General features: G+C 42.6%; 1 protein-coding gene across 1 annotated transcript in view; it reads right to left on the bottom strand.

Moving 5' to 3' along the window:
- Positions 1-10200: 10200 nt before the first annotated feature.
- LOC113041248 (cytochrome P450 2B19-like) overlaps positions 10201-19841 on the bottom strand; it is a 67871-nt gene continuing 58230 nt past the window's right edge. The window contains exon 9 of the mRNA XM_026199678.1: positions 10201-10430. Within this exon, the coding sequence (XP_026055463.1) occupies positions 10216-10430 (215 nt within the window). The 3' untranslated portion in view covers positions 10201-10215. The remainder of the gene's footprint in view (positions 10431-19841) is intronic.

The raw sequence follows: 19841 nt of genomic DNA, 5'->3' as shown, positions 1-19841 counted from the left end.
TGTGGTGCTGGACAACTATGCTTCTGTCCGCCAGCTCTTAGCATCCATGCCTGATGTGGTCACACTAAAATGACTTGGTGTCCAGACATTCCTTCTCCCTCCTGGCACTAATCAATAGGACAGGACAATTCTAAAGAAGATAGCCATTATTTAGAGATCACGTATCCCACAATGCTTTGCAGTCAAACTGCACTGGTGACCAAAGCTGATACTGCAAATGTAAACATTTCTTTTCCACTAAGCTGTGAACACAAACACAGTTGGATTTTTTTATTTATTTCACTAGTTCACGCTTACATATAATTAGCTGAGGTGTGGTATGCGTATTTGGCGTAGTGTCCGGGGAAGGGCTCCGAGCTCGGGAATGGCCCGAACCTAGAGTACCCCCTCTTCCCCGTCTATTTATTAAGTGAACTCAAAGTGAGGAGATGGGGTGGAGGAGGGATGCTGATAAACCCTCAATGGATAGAGGTAAGTCAGCGATATTTATACTATGGGATTGATTACTTGATTATGGTCCACCTGTGTTGATTAGGCTAAGTATCTGACGCGCTCCTCCCGAGTCTTATTAATAAATTACATTTCACTAGTTCACGCTTACATATAATTAGCAGAGGTATGGTATGCGAATTCAGCGTGCTGTCCGGGGAAGGGCTCCGAGCTCGGGAATGGCCCGAACCTAGAGTACCCCCCAAAAAGGCAAATGTACAAAAGGACGGCCGCCAGTTTAAAGAATGCCCCCCCAAAAAAACAGAGTACTGGCAGGGGCTGATTTGGTTTCTGAGAAGTCGTCTCGTTGGCAGGCTGGAAGGGCCTACGTACTCCGGAGGGAGCGACTTGGGCATTGGGAGAGTAGGCCCTACCGGCTGAAGCTAGTGAACTACGTGGTTGTTGGTGCCCGGTCTGTAGGGCTCGAGCCGATGCTCAACTGGAGCTTTTTGGTGTTGGAACGGTGAGCCCTACCGACCAATGAGGAGGAGCAGCGTGGTTGTGGTGCCCGACCGGGAGGACCCGAGTTGCCTCAACCGGAATAGGTCACGGTATCGACGTACAGGCCCTACTGGCTGATAGCCCCTGCTATTCAGTGGGCGAAGGGCCTAGTACTTACTGAGAGGGCCCATGAAGCCTCCGACAGGAGATTGAGACTCAGGATGACGGATGTCTGGGTCCTCTCAATTTGGCATATAAAAAGCTTTGGGCTGGTGGCATCGGATGGTTAAGCCTCGCCTACCGTCAAATGGAAAGGTAAGTTGCGTGGCCGAGAGACTCTTACCGACGTCTGAAGGGAGCACACGCATCGAACGGGTTAAGTCTCGCTGACTGTAGAGTGGAAAGGTAAAGACAGAATGGCAAAACAGGTAGCCGGGGACTTTCACCTACGTCCGAAGGGAATTTGAGCTCCTGGCAACAAACGGGTAAGGTTTGTTGGCCGCTGAATGGAAAAGGAGAGGTTGTCTGGGCGGGAGGCTCTCGTCAGCATGCAATGGGAGCTCGAGCTCCTGGCATCGAAGAGAGAAGGCTCGCCGGCCATAGGATAGAAGGCCATCAGAGGTAAAATTGAGATTGATTTATCGGCGAAGAACCCGTTGGTGTTCGGCGAAAGCTTAATTTGCAGTATTGGATGGGTACGTCTTGCCGGCGGAGGATTTTTTTTAGCTGCGATGTACTCGTTGGTATTCAATAGGTATGTGTCGCTGGCTGGGAGGTTTTTCTTTTTATGGTGGCCGATGAGGGTTTGGTGGGCTTTCTTAATGTGAAACTGGTTTGTTCTAATGTAGCTTTGTTATGCTTCTGAAGACCATCTTCCAAGAGTTTGGATCTGCTGCTTGGAGAGGCCTTTGTGTGCTGCTGAAGTTGCTGCCCCGATGCGAAATGAATGGGTGGAGAAATTGTTTGATGGGATGCCCGATAATTGCAGGACGCATCTGAGGTGTTTTTGGAACCAGAAATGAGTGACTGGTTTTTTAGACTCGTCGATGAATAGTGGTTTGTGCGGGGACTTTGTCTGGGAATTTGTAGAATTTGTAGGGAGGTGTAGAAATGCCAGGATGGATTTGTAAAGCTGGATTGGGGAGGGGAGATTGAACATGTATATAAAATGACCTTTCTTGGCTTGGTCTGTTTTACTTTGTTTTATTAAAAAAGCGATTGTTTCGCCATCGAGTATGGTTAGGTCTGATATGGTAGGGTTGATTTTCAGATTGAAATTGAACGAGATCGTAAGCTCCGAGCACCTAAGAAAAAAGGGAAAAATCAGGGAAATGGATGTTGTAAGTGCGGTGAAATGACTTAAAGCATCTCCACGCAGTCACATATGACTGGAGGGTTTTGGGAGACACTGCTTAGAGAATAGAGTCGAGCGATAGTAGAAACCTCCGAAACCGACTGAGGGAGCTGCGTCTGTAAACAGCTGTAAGTCGATGGGAGACGAAATTAGATTGCTATAAAAAAAGAAAGCCTGTTACATTGTCTAAGGAAGAGGATCCATAAATTAAGTTTGTTGCGGCATGTGATTGGGGATGAGGTCCTCGAGCACGTGAACTGAAGATGCGAGTGTTAGGAGATGCACGATGAAGGGGCGTCCTTGGGGAATTATGCGCATAGCGAAATTTAAGTGCCCGAGCAGAGAAAGAAGTTCACGTTTAGAACAACGTGGGCTGTAGAGGAGGGTGGAGGAGACGAGGATTATTCTATCAATCTTCTCCTTTGGCAGGGAGAGCTGAAATTTAGCCGATTTGAGGTTGATGCCAAGGAATTCTATGGTTGTGGCGGGACCCATGGTTTTTTTCCTGAGCGATGGGAATCCCGAGCTCGGAAAAAACTTTTTGGACAGTGAGGATATGTGCGGCTGGGATTGCTATGGGAGGAGAAATGACCAGAAAGTCATCTAAAAGATGGATAATATATGGGATTGCATAACTGTTGGAATGGATCCAGCAAACGGCTTCAGATAGAATATGGAAAATTTGGGGGCTGCTTTTGCATCCGAAGGTTAACCGGACGGCGAAATAGTATCTCGAGCCATCGTATCCCGAACAGGTGCCAAAAGTCCGGATTGATAGACATCACTTTGAAAGCAGAAGAGATGTCTATTTTTGCAAGCCAAGCTCCTCGGCCCGCGATTTTAATCAGTTCGACTGCCTGATCTTTGTATTGGTATTAGAGTGAAAATTTGTCGAGAGGTATCAAACTGTTGATGCTCGGGACTGTGGATTTATGTGGAGATGACAGATCTACTATTAAGCGTTTCTTACCTGAAAGTTTTCTAGTAGCCACTCCGATTGGGCTGACTCTGAACGTTTTGAAGGGGGGTTTATTGAAGGGTTGATCATGAAGACTGACTCAACTTCTTTTTTGATAAGGTTAACTACTATGTTGGGATCTGCGAGGGCGGATTGGAGATTATGGCAGACCATGTTTTGGGAAAGCTTGCATACGACACCCAGGTTAAAACCGTGTCTGAGGCCAGACAGGACATAATTTGTAAATTCTTTGTCGGGATGGTGTGATAGTTCGATGGTCATGCGAAAGACATTCACAGGAGTCGATAGGTAATTTTTAGATTTTTTATTCACGGCTTTAAACACGGGGCAAACTATGCGTGCGTGAGCACTGCCACAAAACTTGCAGGAGTGTAGGTAGCGGCAGTGATGTCTGGTGCATCTCCCACTGTTGAAAGTGTTGCAATAGCTTCTGGTTGGGCTAGACGTGAGTTTGCTGAAGTTGCTGATCTTGGGACGTAGCTGGTGGATTTTGCCGGGGGAGTATCACAGTGTTGTGGTGGGTCCGGGTTTATTTGTGGGCAGGTTATGGTGGAATGAACCACTGACCTGCAGACTGCGCAAAAAATGCTCCTACAGCCTAGAAATATGCGGCAAAGTCTGAGTCGAGCACTCCCCAATAAGGGCACTGGTTCCACTGAGCGATTCGGATAGCGCACTTAGCGGAAAAAAGCTTGTGGTATGTGTAAAAGTGCCCCCCTCCATAGGACAACGTGAGCTCAGCTATTATAGACAAATAGTCGTTGAGTTCGCGTTGCCTGTGGGGGAAGGCTGAACAGATTTTCTCGGTGAAATGGTTAAATGCAATGGTGAATTCGGAGAAGTAATCGAGATGAAAGGGGATTTTGATTTTTTTATGTGACTGAGAAATCCCTGCAGTCTATTTGGCGGTTTAATTGGTAGTGGGCAGGAGGGAAAGAAAAGACAAGGGATCTTTTTACGTGACTGAGAAATCCCTGCAGTCTATTTGGCGGTTTAATCGGTAGTGGGCAGGAGGGAAAGAAGAGATGAGAGATCTACATCTGCACCTGCTAATATCTGTGCTCGGATGCTGTGAGTCACTTGGGGAGGTTCGAGGGCAACAGCGTTTGATGGGGCGGGCATTGGTGTAGCCGTGAAGAGTGAATAGGGGTATTCGATTGGAGGAGGGTGGTGGCAGCAACTGGGGCGGGGCTGTGTTTGGCGGCCAGTATGGCCAGGCGTTTGCTTGGGCCGCGGGCCCAAAGCTGGGATGAGCGAGAGGCGGGGCTGTGTTAGGCGGCCAGCGGGAGGCATGGCAGTATGAGACAGCCAGTTCGACCAAGCGCTAGCTTGAGCCTCGGGACCGAAGCTGGAAGAAGCGGGAGACGGCGCTGTATTTGGCTAACTATTCGACAAAACGCTTGCCTGGGCTGTGGGGTCAGTATTTAAAGTTCCAAATGATGGGGCTGAGGTGGGTGGAGGAGGCAGCCAGGAGCCTCCTTGAGCTACAGCGCCCTGTGCTGTTGGGATGGAAGCCGCGGTGGGAGGCTGGGCTTCAGCCGACATAGCAGGCACCCCGGCGGTCGGAATCGGGGCACGGCCCAGGCTTGCTGAAGGCCTGTTGCTGCAGCTTGATAGCCACTGGGTGCTAGGCCTTGCGGCGGAGGATGGTGGAGTGCTTTGAGGCATATTTCGAGGTACTCCTTTCTTTTTTCCTTTCTTTGGTATTGGGGTTGACTGAGGAGAAATGTTAGTATTTAGAAAGTTTGCGTACAAGTCGTAAAGTTCGGATTTATTCAACTTGCTTAAAAGTATGACGTCGGTTTTTGAACAGGCCCTGCCTCAGACTCGACACTGTCCATTTCTCGATTGGCGGAATTGTAGGCCTGGCCGAGCGGTAGGAGGATGTGGGGGAGTCAGCTGCGGTTCTCGCCGGAGGCGATGAAAGTAGGCCTAGGTGTCTTGGGAGGCGAGTGGCTGCTCGCGTCATACCGCACCCACCGCCTGGGGCTCGATTTGGTTGTCACACCAGGAAGGGGTTGCCTTGGAGCCAGCTGGCTGCGGTGATGGGGCCGGAGAAGAGCTAGATGGGTCTTCGGATGAGGAATCTCGGTTTTGGGACATGGTGCTATACGTGCGGACCAAAATGCTGATAAACTGTCAATGGATAGAGGTAAGTCAGCGATATTTATACTATGGGATTGAATACTTGATTATGGTCCACCTGTGTTGATTAGGCTAAGTATCTGACGCGCTCCTCCCGAATCTTGTTAATAAAAACGTCATTTATCACAGCATTTTTTCAATGTGAGCAGAATTCAATCAAGAAATAAGAGCAGTGTATTCTTAAAATACATTATAGAAATGTTTAAATACATTGTGTTTACATTTTTGAAGACCACAAATGCACTTCTCTTTTTTTTACTATGAGTGCTCACAGACATCAGGAAATCATTGTAAAATTGAGGAAGTTATGTGAACTGCGATTAGGCAACTCAAGGATTGTTTTTCTTAGTCTTATGTGGTATTTATATGATTATGAATTGGTATAATAATTTTTTACACATTTTAACTATATTCTGTTTGAAATGTTTTAAAAGATATGTTGTAAAAAAAATATTCACAAGAACTTGTAACCTTTTCATTTCATAAGACTTGATACTACTTTTAATTAATATATTACAACATACCAATTGCAACATAAGAATAAAATCTTTCGACTGTTGCAGTGCTATTACAACACTGAAGAAATTTATTGTGATGTCAGAGTCTGTATTTTACAATGAGTACAGCATATGCGTCACTTTTTCAAAACCACAACTATTAAACTTGACCAACTTCATTGGGCAAAAAAAAAAAAAAAAAAACACGTTACCATTGAGTTGTGTTAAAACAGCTAGTGCAACTCGTGTAGAAGTTGGAAAGTCAAGTCAAGTCAAGTCTGATTTATTGTCAATTTCCACATGTACAGTACATACATACAGAGAATCGAAATTGCGTTACTCTCAGACCCCGGTGCAAACAGATAACATTAAAGCCTAAAAATCTAGATCAAATATAAAATGTAGATACAAATATACAATAAAGGAATGTAAAAAAGGACATATAATAAAATTTTAAATAAAGTTAAATAAAGCAGCGCAAGGCAATTGGCAGATAGAGTGCAAATCAATGTAGCCGCGGTGATGGGGCCAGAGACGAGCTAGATGGGTCTTCGGATGAGGAATCTCGGTTTTGGGACATGGTGCTATACATGCGGACCAAAATGCTGATAAACCGTCAATGGATAGAGGTAAGTCAGCGATATTTATACTATGGGATTGATTACTTGATTATGGTCCACCTGTGTTGATTAGGCTAAGTATCTGACACGCTCCTCCCGAATCTTGTTAATAAAAACGTCATTTATCACAGCATTTTTTCAATGTGAGCAGAATTCAATCAAGAAATAAGAGCAGTGTATTCTTAAATTACATTATAGAAATGTTTAAATACATTGCGTTTACATTTTTGAAAACCACAAATGTGCTCAATTCTCTTTTTTTACTATGAGTGCTCACACACATCAGGAAATCATTGTAAAATTTAGGAAGTTGTATGAACTGTGATTAGGCAACTCAAGGATTGTTTTTCTTAGTCTTATGTGGTATTTATATGATTATGAATTGGTATAATAATTTTTTACACATTTTAACTATTTTCTGCTTGAAATATTTTAAAAGAAATGTTGCAAAAGAAATATTCACAAGAACTTGTAACCTTTTCATTCGATAAGACTTGATACTACTTTTAATTAATGTATTACAACATACCAATTACAACATAAGAGAAAAAAAATCTTTCCACTGTTGCAGTGCTATTACAACACTGAAGAAATGTATTGTGATGTCAGAGTCTGTATTTTACAATGAGTACAACATATGTGTCACTTTTTCAAAACCATAACTATTAAACTTGACTAACTTCATTGGGCAAAAAACAAACAAACAATCAAAAAAACATTACCATTGAGTTGTGTTAAAACAGCTAGTGAAACTCGTGTAGAAGTTGGAAAGTCAAGTCAAGTCAAGTCTGATTTATTGTCAATTTCCAGATGGCAAAAGACAGAAGAAGCTGTGTGATGGGTGAGTGGGATCACCTGTGAGGCAGAGGGCTTTGCAAGTGAGACGCGTTCCGTTAATGTGCTGATGGGAGGGGAGAGAGACACCAATGATCTTCTCAGCTGCTTTCACTATGCGTTGCAGAGTCTTTCGGCAGGCGCGTTGCAGGCACCATACCACACAGTTATGCATCTTGACAGGATGCTCTCAATGGTGCCTCTGTAGGAGGTGTATATGATGGGGGTGGGGCTCTGGCTCTCCTCAGTTTACGGAGGAAGTAGAGATGCTTTTGTGATTTCTTGGCCAGTGCTGCGATGTTGTCGGTCCAGGAGAGGTCCTCTGTGGTGTGCACACCCAGGAACTTGGTGATGCCCACTCTCTCCACAGTCGCACCGTTGATGGTCAGAGGAACGTGCTGAATGTGTGCTCTCCTGAAGTCTACAACAATCTCCTTCGTCTTCTCCACGTTCAGAGAGAGATTGTTGTCACTGCACCACTTGGCCAGGCGGCTCACCTCACTCCTGAAGTTTGTCTAATTTTTGTTGCTAATGAGACCCACCACAGTCGTGCCATCTGCAAACTTAATAAAGAGATTGGAGGTGTTTGACGTTGTGCAGTCATGGGTCAGCAGAGTGAAGAGTAGGGGGCTCAGCGCACATCCTTTGGGGCCCCAGTGTTCAGTGTGATGGTGCTGGATGTGTTGCTGCTGACTCGTACTGCCTGAGGTCTTCCATTGAGAAAGTCCAACAGCCAGTTGCACAGCGAAGTGTTGAGCCCCAGCTGGAGGAGTTTGAAAATGAGCTGTTGAGGGATGATTGCATTGAATGCTGAACTGAAGTCTATGAACAGCATTCTGACGTATGAGTCCTTTTTGTCCAGATGTGTGAGTGCTGAGTGGAGGGTAGTGGAGATGGCATCATCGGTTGACCGGTGGACCGATATGCAAACTAGAAGGGGTCCAGGGAGGGGGGGAGGGCAGACTTGATGTGGTGCATGACTAGCCGTTCAAAGCACTTCATGAGGATGGGAGTAAGTGCAACAGGACGGTAGTCATTGAAGCAGGATGGAGATGGCTTCTTCGGGAACTGGAATGATGGTGGTAGTTTTGAAACATGTCGGAACAACAGCCTGACTCAGTGAGATGTTGAAAATGTCTGTGAAGACATCAGTGAGTTCTGCTGCACAGTCTCTCAGTACACGCCCAGGGGTGTTGTCTGGACCTGGAGCTTTGCGTGCATTGATCCTGCCTCTGTGAAGGAGGATCTCCTCAACCTTCTGTGCAGTAGTGCTGTTTTGTTGCTCAAAGCGAGCAAAGAAGGTGTTCAGTTCGTTCAGCAGAGAGATGTTGTTGTCACAGGTCCGTGGTGGGGGTTTGTAGTCCGTAATGGTCTGTATCCCCTGCCACAGGTTCCTAGTGTCTCTCAAAGTATACTCAATGTCACTCTGTGGATCCTCTGCTGTGGCAGATGATGTTGAATGGCTCAGGAGAGCGGACCATGACAATCCCATTCATGTCTGGCCACTTTGCATCAGGTTGCCAGGAGAAAATAATTCAATTAAATTTAAGTTTTCAATTCAAGTTTATTTGTATAGCGCTTTTTACAATACAAATCGTTACAAAGCAACTTTACAGAAAATTATGTTTCTACAATATTTAGTAATAGCTTATAAGTGGTGACTGTCAGTTTGTGCACGTTTGACAGGATTTGTAGAAGAATTTATACAAGTCGTAGTCAGCCAGATGATGAACATTATTAATATTATTAATAATAATTATAGGATTCAGTCACACTGAATCAGCAATATTTGTTAGTCCTGTTGTTGATTCAGGGTTAGCATCATCTGATCTCCTCTGATGGTCAGCATCATCTCTTCTCAGGTGTTCTGGATCCAGACTGGAGCTTGTGTAAATACTAGTTCCCACGGGATTTAAATCCCGTGGCAAAACAAAGAAACAAATAGAGACATCATTAGCATAGCTGATGTTCCAACAAAGTAGGATTAATTATTTTAACACAAGCTAAAGAATATTAATGCACATTTGATCAGATACAACTATACTCACAATTTAAGATACATTATTCAAATGCTTGACGAAAGAGATGCGTTTTTAATCTAGATTTAAACAGAGAGAGTGTGTCTGAACCCCGAACATTATGAGGAAGGCTATTCCAGAGTTTGGGAGCCAAATGTGAAAAAGCTCTACCTCCTTTTGTGGACTTTGCTATCCTAGGAACTACCATAAGTCCAGCGTTTTGTGACCTTAGGGAGCATGACGGATTGTAACGTGGTAAAAGGCTAGTTAGGTACACAGGAGCTAAACCATTTAGGGCCTTATAGGTAAGTAATGATAATTTGTAACTGATACGGAACTTAATAGGTAGCCAGTGCACAGACTGTAAAATTGGGGTAATATGATAATATTTTCTTGACCTTGTAAGGACTGCATTTTGGACTACATGCAGCTTGTTTATTGAAGAAGCAGGACAACCACCTAGAAGTGCATTGCAATAGTCCAGTCTAGAGGTCATGAATGCATGAACTAGCTTTTCTGCATCAGAAACAGACAACATGTTATGTAGCTTGGCAATGTTTCTAAGATGGAAGAATGCAGTTTTTGTAACATGGGAAATATGATTTTGAAAAGACAAGTTACTGTCTAATATAACAAATATAATAATATAATAATATAATAAAAAGTAACAGTACATCCGTCTAGTTGCAGATTGTAATCTACAAGATTCTGTGTAATGTTTTTGGTCCAATAATTAATATCTCTGTCTTATCCAAATTTAATTGGAGAAAATTATTGGTCATCCAATCTTTTACATTTTTGGACAATTTAGATAATTTAGAGGTTTAATCTGGTCTTGTTAAGATATATAGCCATGTATATATCCTTGTGGCACTCCATATTTTACTGATGATAAATGAGATGACTCCCCATTTAAGTAAACAAAATGGTAGCGATCGGACAGGTAGGATCTAAACCATCTTAGAGCCTGGCCTTGAATCCGCTGTAAGAGAAAAGTGACGAAGATGAAAAGCTCTGTCTTAGCTAGGGTCTCACCAAGACAGACCCTCGGACCTGATAAATGGAGACAAAACACAATCGTATAAATGCAGTTTTTGGTTTTTGTCTAATGAAATTATAGTCACAGGTTACTTACCCAAGGAGAAAGGGAGGAAAGACTCATCTAAGAAGTCTGGGTTAAAGGTGTCTGGGTACTTCCAGTGCTCCTTATCAGTTAAAATTGCTGTTAAGTTGCTTAAAAAGACAAAATGTGTTAGCAAAACAATTTAAATCAAGAATCACAACACAGCTATGGTCCATTCATTACCTTAGGAATGTCATATCCTCTTAGTTTTGTGGGCTGAGTTGTTTCATGAAAAACGCCAAAGGGTACAATGTTGGCACAGCATTGAATCTTGTGAACAGTGACGTATGTGCACGGTAGTTTCCTTCCTCTTTTTTAATTTTTCTTTGCCATTTTTAACACACTATGTTAGCTTAGATAATTGAGAAGTTTCATCTGGTCTCGTTGAGATATATAGCTGAGTATCATCAGCATAACAGTGGAAGCTAATTCCGTATTTTCTAATAATATTACCAAGGGGCAACATGTATATTGAAAATAGAAGGGGACCTAGGACGGATCCTTGTGGCACTCCATATTTTACTGATGATGAATAATATGACATCCCATTTAAGTAAACAAAATGGTAGCGATAGGACAGGTAGGACCTAAACCATCTTAGAGCCTGCCCTTGAATACCTGTGTAGTTTTGTAATCTATCTATGAGAATGTTATGATCTATGGTGTCAAACGCAGCACTAAGATCAAGTAAGACTAGAAATGAGATGCAGCCTTGATCTGACACAAGGAGCAGGTCATTTGTAATTTTAACAAGTGCAGATTCTGTGCTATGGTTGGGCCTGAAACCTGACTGAAATTATTCATACAGATCATTTTTATCAATTGAGCAGACACAACTTTTTCAAAAAATTTTGACATAAATGGAAGATTTGAAATAGGCCTATAATTTGCCAATACACTAGGATCTAGTTTTGGTTTCTTAATAAGAGGCTTGATAACCGCCAGCTTGAATGGTTTTGGGACATGACCTAAAGATAACGACGAGTTAATGATATTGAGAAGCGGTTCTTCGGCTACAGGTAACAACTCTTTCAGTAATTTAGTGGTACAGGATCTAATAAACATGTTGTTGGTTTAGATACAGTGATAAGTTTATTTAGCTCTTCTTGTCCTATGGTTGTAAAGCACTGCATTTTATCTTTGGGTGCGATGGATGAAACTGAAGTGTTAGACGCTGTAGAATCTACATTCGCTATTGTATTTCTAATGTTATCTATTTCATCAGTGAAGAAATTCATAAAGTCATTACTATTTAACGTTGGTGGAATATTTGAATCAGGTGACGTCTGGAAATTTGTTAATTTAGCCACTGTGCTAAATAAAAACCTTGGATTGTTTTGGTTATTTCTATGAGTTTGTGTATATGCTCTGCCCTAGCAGTTTTTAGAGCCTGTCTATAGCTGGACATACTGTTTTTCAATGTAATTCTAAAAACTTCCAAGTTAGTTTTTCTCCATTTGCGTTCAAGACTATGAGTTTCTTTCTTGAGAGAGTGAGTATTATTGTTATACCATGGCACAGTACGTTTTTCTCTAACCTTTTTCAATTTGATGGGGGCAACAGTTTCTAATGTATTAGAGAAAATAGTGCCCATGTTGTCAGTCATTTCGTCTAATTCATGTGTATTTTTGGGTACAAATAGCAGTTGAGATAGGCAGGTTATTTGCGAATCTTTCTTTGGTGGCCGGAACAATAGTTCTGCCCAGACGGTAACGCTGAGACATATAGTTAATATTAGTTATACGCAGCATGCACGATACAAGGAAATGGTCTGTAATATCATCACTTTGAGATACAATATCTATAGCAGTAAGATCAATTCCATGAGATATAATTAAATCTAGTGTATGATTAAAACGATGAGTGGGCCCAGTGACATTTTGCTTGACTCCAAAAGAGTTTATTAGGTCAGTAAACGCAAGTCCTAATGTATCATTTGTATTATCAACGTTAATATTAAAATCTCCCATGATTAGCACCTTATCAACAGTAACTAGAAGGTCTGAGAGGAAATCTGCAAATTCTTTTAGGAATTCTGTATATGGCCCTGGTGGACTATACACAGTAGCCAGAGCAAAAGATACATTAGATTTATTTTGAATGTCTGACAGTATAACATTAAGCAGAAGTATTTCGAAAGAGTTAAACCTGTATCCTATTTTCTGGGTAACATTGAGAATATCACTATATATTTTTGCAACACCTCCGCCACGACCAGTCTGACGGGGCTCATGCTTATAGCAGTAGTTTGGTGGAGTAGACTCATTTAGACCAAAATAATCATTTGGTTTTAGCCAGGTTTTAGTCAAGCAGAGTACATCAAAACCATTATCTGTGATCATTTCATTTACAATAACTGCTTTGGGTATGATTGATCTAATATTCATGAGTCCAAACTTTAAAAATTGTTTTTGTTCATTTACTTTAAATTTTTTCGGGTTTATTTGCGATAAGATTTTTTCTATATAAATAATTTTCTATTATATTTACATTTTGACCTCACTATTTGGGGAACAGACACAGTCTTAATAGTTTTTACAGTGCAAGTACTTTTATCATTTAAGCAGGTGGAACAAAACTCATCATAATGGTTAATTGAGAATTGACTTACTAGTCACATGGAGCAAAGTGTCCTGGAGATGTTGTCAGAAAGCAGCTCCGCTCTGATTTTGTTGGGGTGCAATCCATCAGCGCGAAACAGCCTAGGACGCTCCAAGAAAAGATTCCAGCTATTAACAAATAGCATTTCTGTTCTTAACACCATGACAACAACCATTCGTTTAAAGCAAAAAGTCTACATAACCTTTCGCGTCCTCGTCGATACCTGGGCAGTGGTCCTGACACGATGATCGTCGCCGCGGGCGTCGTGCTCCGAACTGTCTCGATCAGGCTGCTGAAATCCCTCTTCAGCGTCTCCGTCTGCCACAGCGTGGTGTCGTTAACCCTGGCGTGAAGCACGACCGCTCTGGGGCTCTCGTCGGCCTTCAGGATTGTGGGTATCTGCGCAGAAACATTGAGAACACGAGCACCAGGGAAACAATGAGTGTGCACTTTACCTTCAGTTAACGTAGCACGTACGTGTCGGACGATGGAATCTCCGATGATCACAGCATCGCGTCCTGTCTCGCGGAAGGGAGCGAAGCGGTTCCGGATGGAGATCTCGAAGGCAGGAGGGGAGAATTCGCAGTTAGCAGCAACCACGCTTGCTGATGCTTACGGGCTATAAGCTAATAGCGGACCCATGAGATCAAAATAAAACTAGTGATAGCGAGGCGCTCTGATTCTTTTTGTTGTAGAATACAATAGAGGATATATTCACACGTTATTCCTCATGTATAGTGTGAGAAGTCAAATCACAACTCGATGATCGGACCGTACAGTGAGCGCATAAAAATCATGAGCTTTAGCTTAACATCGCATGCGATCTACTTGTACAGTGTGAGTTGGTACCTTGCCGAAATCGCACAGTGTATGCCCACCTTAAGCCAGGGGGCAATAAAACAGCCTAAGAAAGTAAACTACACATTTGATAACAACGTGTTTCAATGATCTTTTCTTATATCAAAGAGATGCTACAACTTGGCGACAAGTGATAAACAGATCTGAACCCAAACGCAAAAAACAAAAATGACGACTCTCCCACATTTCCCGATGTTCAATTTCCACTCAGAACCCAGCTCAGTTGCCTTGCGATGGAAAAAATGGCAGATCGATTGATTCGACAATTACCTACAAGCATTTAACATAGAAGAGGACAAGCAAAAAAGAGCACTGTTACTACATCACGCGGGACCCGAGGTGTTCGACATTTTTGAAACGCTGCCAGAAACTGGAGAAGACTACGCTACTGCAGTGAGAAAACTAGATGCGTATTTCTGTCCAAAAGCCAATCCCGAATATGAAACATATTTATTCAGGCAAGCAAACCAACACGAAAATGAAACATTAGATTCGTATCACACTAGATTGAAACAGATGGCAACAACATGCAAATTCGTGAATGTGGACAAAGAGATCAAGTCACAAATAATTCTAAGCTGCAGTTCATCGCATCTTCGCAAGATGGCACTACGCGACGGCACAATGACATTTCAACAATTACTAGACGCAGGAAGAGCTCAAAGAACAGCAGATAAACAAGCAGCTGGCATAGAAGAGATGTGTGCAAAGTCGTCCAAATCATTTACAACACACGCAATTAGTAAACCAACTTTTAACAAACACAAGCAGAGAAATTATAAAACAAAGACTCTGTTTGAAAACATGACATGCAACAATTGCGGAGGACATTTTGCACATGAAGGTGGACAGAAAAATTGCCCAGCAAAGGGAAAAATCTGCAAAGGCTGTGGAAAGCTGAATCGTTTTCAAAAAATGCTGCAGGTCAACACGCTACAAAACCACTAACTTAAATCCATCTAAGCCCAAATTTTAAAAGGTAAACACCAGTGGTGGACAGTAACGGAGTAGCTTTACTTCGTTACTGTACTTAAGTACATTTTTCAAGTATCTGTACATTACAGGAGTAATTTTATTTTTAGTAACTTTCACTTTTACTTCACTACATTCCAAAGCATAAGATCATACTTTTAACTTCACTACATTTCATAAAACATATCGTTACTCCTTATAATAGATCACGTTCTCTGACACGCAGAAGCAGTCTTTTCAAAATAAACTTTTAAATCGGATCGCAAATCGCACCAAACGATTCGTTTACGAATTCGAATTATCCGATTGCAGCTGTTCTGGAGTCGACCACTCACTGATTCAAATGAACTGTAACAGAAATGAGTCGAACCAGACAAATTAAAGAGTCTATCAAAGCGATGTTTGAAACACGAGAGCCAAATTCCTCAGGAAGTCTTAAATCAGTTCTAGTGCCACAAGAAGACCAACCAACTTGTTCACACAACAGCTTTCAAAATTAACACCACTGGAACAATTATTTACAATCTCAATTCAAAGAAGAGAAATTTGGTGCCAATTGTGTTGTTCGTAATGGAAATGCAACGCTGGAAATCACATGTAAACCCAGGAGATCAAGTTGTCTTCACAGAAGTATTTGTCAAGAGAATGGCAAAGAAACTGTTTTTGTACACATATATGGACCAGAATGAACTCAAAAAGACTTATGAATGAATCAGTCCATCGCTTCACTCCATATTCATTTATGTGTAACCCACACATTTGACTATCATGTTATAATCACTTATTGTGTATGTTTTTTTTATAACTATGGCATAGCTTAACGATTTGTAATTATGTTTGGTATGTCTGTGATTGAATTTTCTTGCTTGATATTGTCCTGACAATCATTTATTTGTAAAATATATCATAACCTGGTAATAGGAATCATGTCCGAAATTAGACCCTGCAAGGCAGGAAAATTCGGACCACATGCTTGGTAAGATAAACAAATGATTTATGATACCCCCGAGCCAAGACAATATCTGATTGGTCAAGACAACATTTGAGGTGTGGCCAATAGGCCACTTTAAATACTTTGGACACCATGAAATCTTGCTTTTAGTTCTAGCCTTGCTTGTGCTATCAGTCATGCTGGCTTTTAGTCTGCTTTTTAGTCTCTGCTATTAGTCATGCCTGCTCTTAGCTTTTAGCTTGTAGCTTTGCTACCTAGCTTTAGCTTGTAGCTTCTAGCCATGCTGTTTAGTCATAACTCTTCTTTGAGCGTGGTTCCAGCGTGCTTCGGCCTGCAAGCCTGCTGCTACTTAGCCACGATGAGAAGGAACACAACCTAGTCTCGTCAAACTTTATTTCTTTTCTTTTCCGTTTGAGAGTTTTGTGTTCTGAGTTAAGTTTTGTAACGTCGAGTCTCCGACGCCTGACCTCGGGTGCCCGTTCAATTCAACCAGCCCATACGACTCTTCCAGCCAATCAACGACCTCGGGATAGCCCCTTTCACCGAGGCTCCTTCTTCACAGGAGACGCAAGTAACTTTACCTCCAGACTGTGACCTTTACTGGTGTATCTAATATAATTTTAACCTCATTGAGGAACTCAATGCGAGCGCTAATTACGTGATTGATGGTTGTTCATGTCTATGCAATTTAACGTATTGCTGTAAACTTGGGATTCCATATTACCATTCTCTTAAACTCATCTTTCCCTAACTTTCGATCTTCCTGCAACTTGTATGAATGTGTGAGTGTATGCGTTTAGGTGTTAGATTAGTTTATATGTCTTAGCAAGTCCCCGGGGATCTTCATCCTCTCGGGGGTCTGGCCACGAGGACGTGGTGGTCTTCCGCTCTGCCCTGGGGGACTCCGGCCTCGACCACGAGGACGTGGTGGTCTTCCGCTCCGCCCTGGGGGGGGCTTCTGTCTTGACCACATGGGTGTGATGGCCCTCTGTTCCGCCCGGGTGGGCATCACTTAATATCCTCCATGGACCCATGTTTTTGTGTTTTGGTTTTCTTTTGTTTTTATGTTTATCTCCTTCTTTGGACCTGGCCCTCCGTCCCTCCCCTTTATCCTCCACCGGTCCACCACCCTCCTGGACTCCTTGTTTTGTGTTACACCTCTCCTGCCTCTGCCTTTCCATTTCACCTGGTTGTTCCGTCTCTGTTTTTCCATTTTACCTGGTTGTCCTGTCTTTGTCTCTCCATTCCACCTGGTTGTTTGTCTCTGTCTGTCCATTCTATCTGGTTCTCCTGTCTCTGTTTTCTGACCCTCCTTCCCTCCCCCTAGTCCGCCGCCGCTTCACCTCCCTCCTTACACTTTTTCTGTTGGGTTTTCTTGGGTTTCAGGTGGAGCATCTGGGAGCTGCTCCGTAGGGGAGGGGGTAATGTCACGCTGTCAGTCTCTGTTTTCCTGGGTGTTCCCTAGTGAGCTCACTTCTCCTTAGGCACTTCACCATAGGCACTTTAATTCCGCTAATCTGGTCCTGTCTTCACAGTTGCTGACAATCCTTTGTCATTAGTCTCCCTATATATTGCTGTCCTTCTCTGTTGTCTGTATGGAGTCCTTACCCTATGTGTCATATGTTCTCATCTCCCGAGACTTCCCCTTAGCTTCTCGTTCCTCTGAGTTCCCGGTTCATCCGGTTCCCTCTTTTGGTTTTGTTTGTCTCCCAAGACTGTTTATGTTGTATTTCCCTTTTTGTGCAATAAACCATACTTGCAATTGGATCCACCCTCTCCTTGTGTTTTTCCCAAAACCCAATCATCACAGTAACTTTTTGGATGAATTAGATGTGTTGCTCTCAACCTTTTCTGAGGATGGTACTCCCCTATTTATGCTTGGAGATTTCAACATTCATCTAGATAAACCTCTGTTTGCCGATTTCCACACTCTGGTTGCCTCTTTTGATCTCAACCGAGTGTCAACTACTGCTACTCACAAATCAGGCAACCAACTGGACCGTATTTATACACGAAACTGCTCTACTGATCATGTTCTGGTTATTCCACTGCACACGTCGGATCACTTCTTCCTCACTCTTAACCTCAACATAATCCCTGACACATCACTTACCCCTCCACATGTCATCTTTCGACATAGCCTACGCACACTTTCACCCTCCCGGCTATCTGCAATGGTTTCATCTTCCTTTCCTTCCCCTTCCCCCCATCTTTGGATGCTAACAGTGCTACTGACACTTTCTGCTCCACTCTTACATCTTGTTTAGACACTGTTTGCCCCTTATCTTCCAGACCAGCCTGTAACACCACTTCTGCCCCTTGGTTATCTGATGTTCTACGCGAACACCGTTCTAAGCTTAGAGCTTCTGAAAGGGTGTGGCGCAAGTCCAAAAATACTACTGACCTTATTGTGTATCAGTCACTCCTATCCTCTTTCTCTGCTAATGTCTCCTCTGCTAAAATGACATACTACCATAACAAAATTAACAATTCATCTAACTCTCGCATGCTTTTTAAAACATTTTCCTCACTTCTTTGTCCTCCTCCTCCCCCTCCTGCTTCATCTCTAATAGCTGACGACTTTGCAACGTTTTTCATTAATAAAATTAAACACATTAGTGCACAATTTTCCACACCACAATCAGTCAAGCTCATATCACAAGCAAACTTACAGTCATTTACATCCTTCTCTTCACTCTCTGAGGCAGAAGTCTCAAAACTCATCCTTTCTAATCACCCTACAACTTGCCCGCTTGATCCAATTCCATCTTATCTCCTTCAAGCCATTTCTCCTAAAGTTGTACCTGCACTCACTCACATCATCAACACTTCCCTCCACACTGGTGTTTTTCCATCATCATTTAGACAGGCTCGTATAACTCCACTACTTAAGAAACCCAACCTCAACCCATCTCTTTTAGAGAGCTACAGACCAGTTCCCCTTCTACCTTTTATTGCAAAAACACTTGAACGAGCTGTGTTCAAACAAGTCTCTACATTTTTCACACACAGCAATCTCCTTGACAGCAACCAATCTGGCTTCAGAAGTGGACATTCAACTGAGACGGCCTAGCTCTCAGTTGTTGAAGCTCTAAGACTGGCAAGAGCAGAATCCAAATCTTCAGTACTTATCCTGTTTGATCTGTCCGCTTTTTTTGACACGGTTAATCACCAGATCCTCCTATCAACCCTACTGGCAAATGACATCTCAGGAACCACACTTCAATGGTTTGAGTCTTACCTATCAGATAAGTCCTTCAAAGTATCTTGGAGAGGTGAGGTGTCCAAGTCTCAACATCTAACTACTGGGGTGCCTCAGGGCTCAGTTCTTGGACCACTTCTCTTCTCTGTCTACATGGCATCATTAGGTTCTGTCATTCAGAAACATGGCTTTTCATACCACTGCTATGCTGATAACACTCAACTCTACCTCTCATTCCATCCTGATGATCCGACGGTAGCTATTCACATCTCACCTTGTCTATCAGACATTTCTTCCTGGATGATGGACCATCACCTTCAACTCAACCTTGCCAAGACAGAACTGCTTGTGATTCCAACAAACCCATTGTTCCATCACAATTTCACCATCAAGTTAGACACATCAACCATAACTCCTTCAAAAACAGCTAGAAGCCGTGGAGTTATGATTGATGATCAGCTGACTTTCTCAGACCACATTGCTAAAACTGTCCAATCCTGCAGATTTGCTTTATTTAACATCAAGAAGATCAAGCCCTTCCTTTCGGAACATGCTGCACAACTCCTTGTTCAAGCTCTTGTTTTGTCCAGGCTGGACCATTGCAATGCCCTCTGGCAGGTCTTCCAGCCAATTCTATCAAACCTTTTCAATTAATTTAGAACGCAGCAGCAAGATTATTTTTTTAAGAATACACGTCACACCTCTGTTTATCAATTTGCACTGGCTTCCAATAGCTGCTCTCATAAAATTTAAGGC

This window comes from Carassius auratus, chromosome 23, assembly GCF_003368295.1.
Source record: "Carassius auratus strain Wakin chromosome 23, ASM336829v1, whole genome shotgun sequence".
Lineage (NCBI taxonomy): Eukaryota > Metazoa > Chordata > Actinopteri > Cypriniformes > Cyprinidae > Carassius > Carassius auratus.
This window is presented reverse-complemented; position numbering and strand designations above follow the sequence as displayed.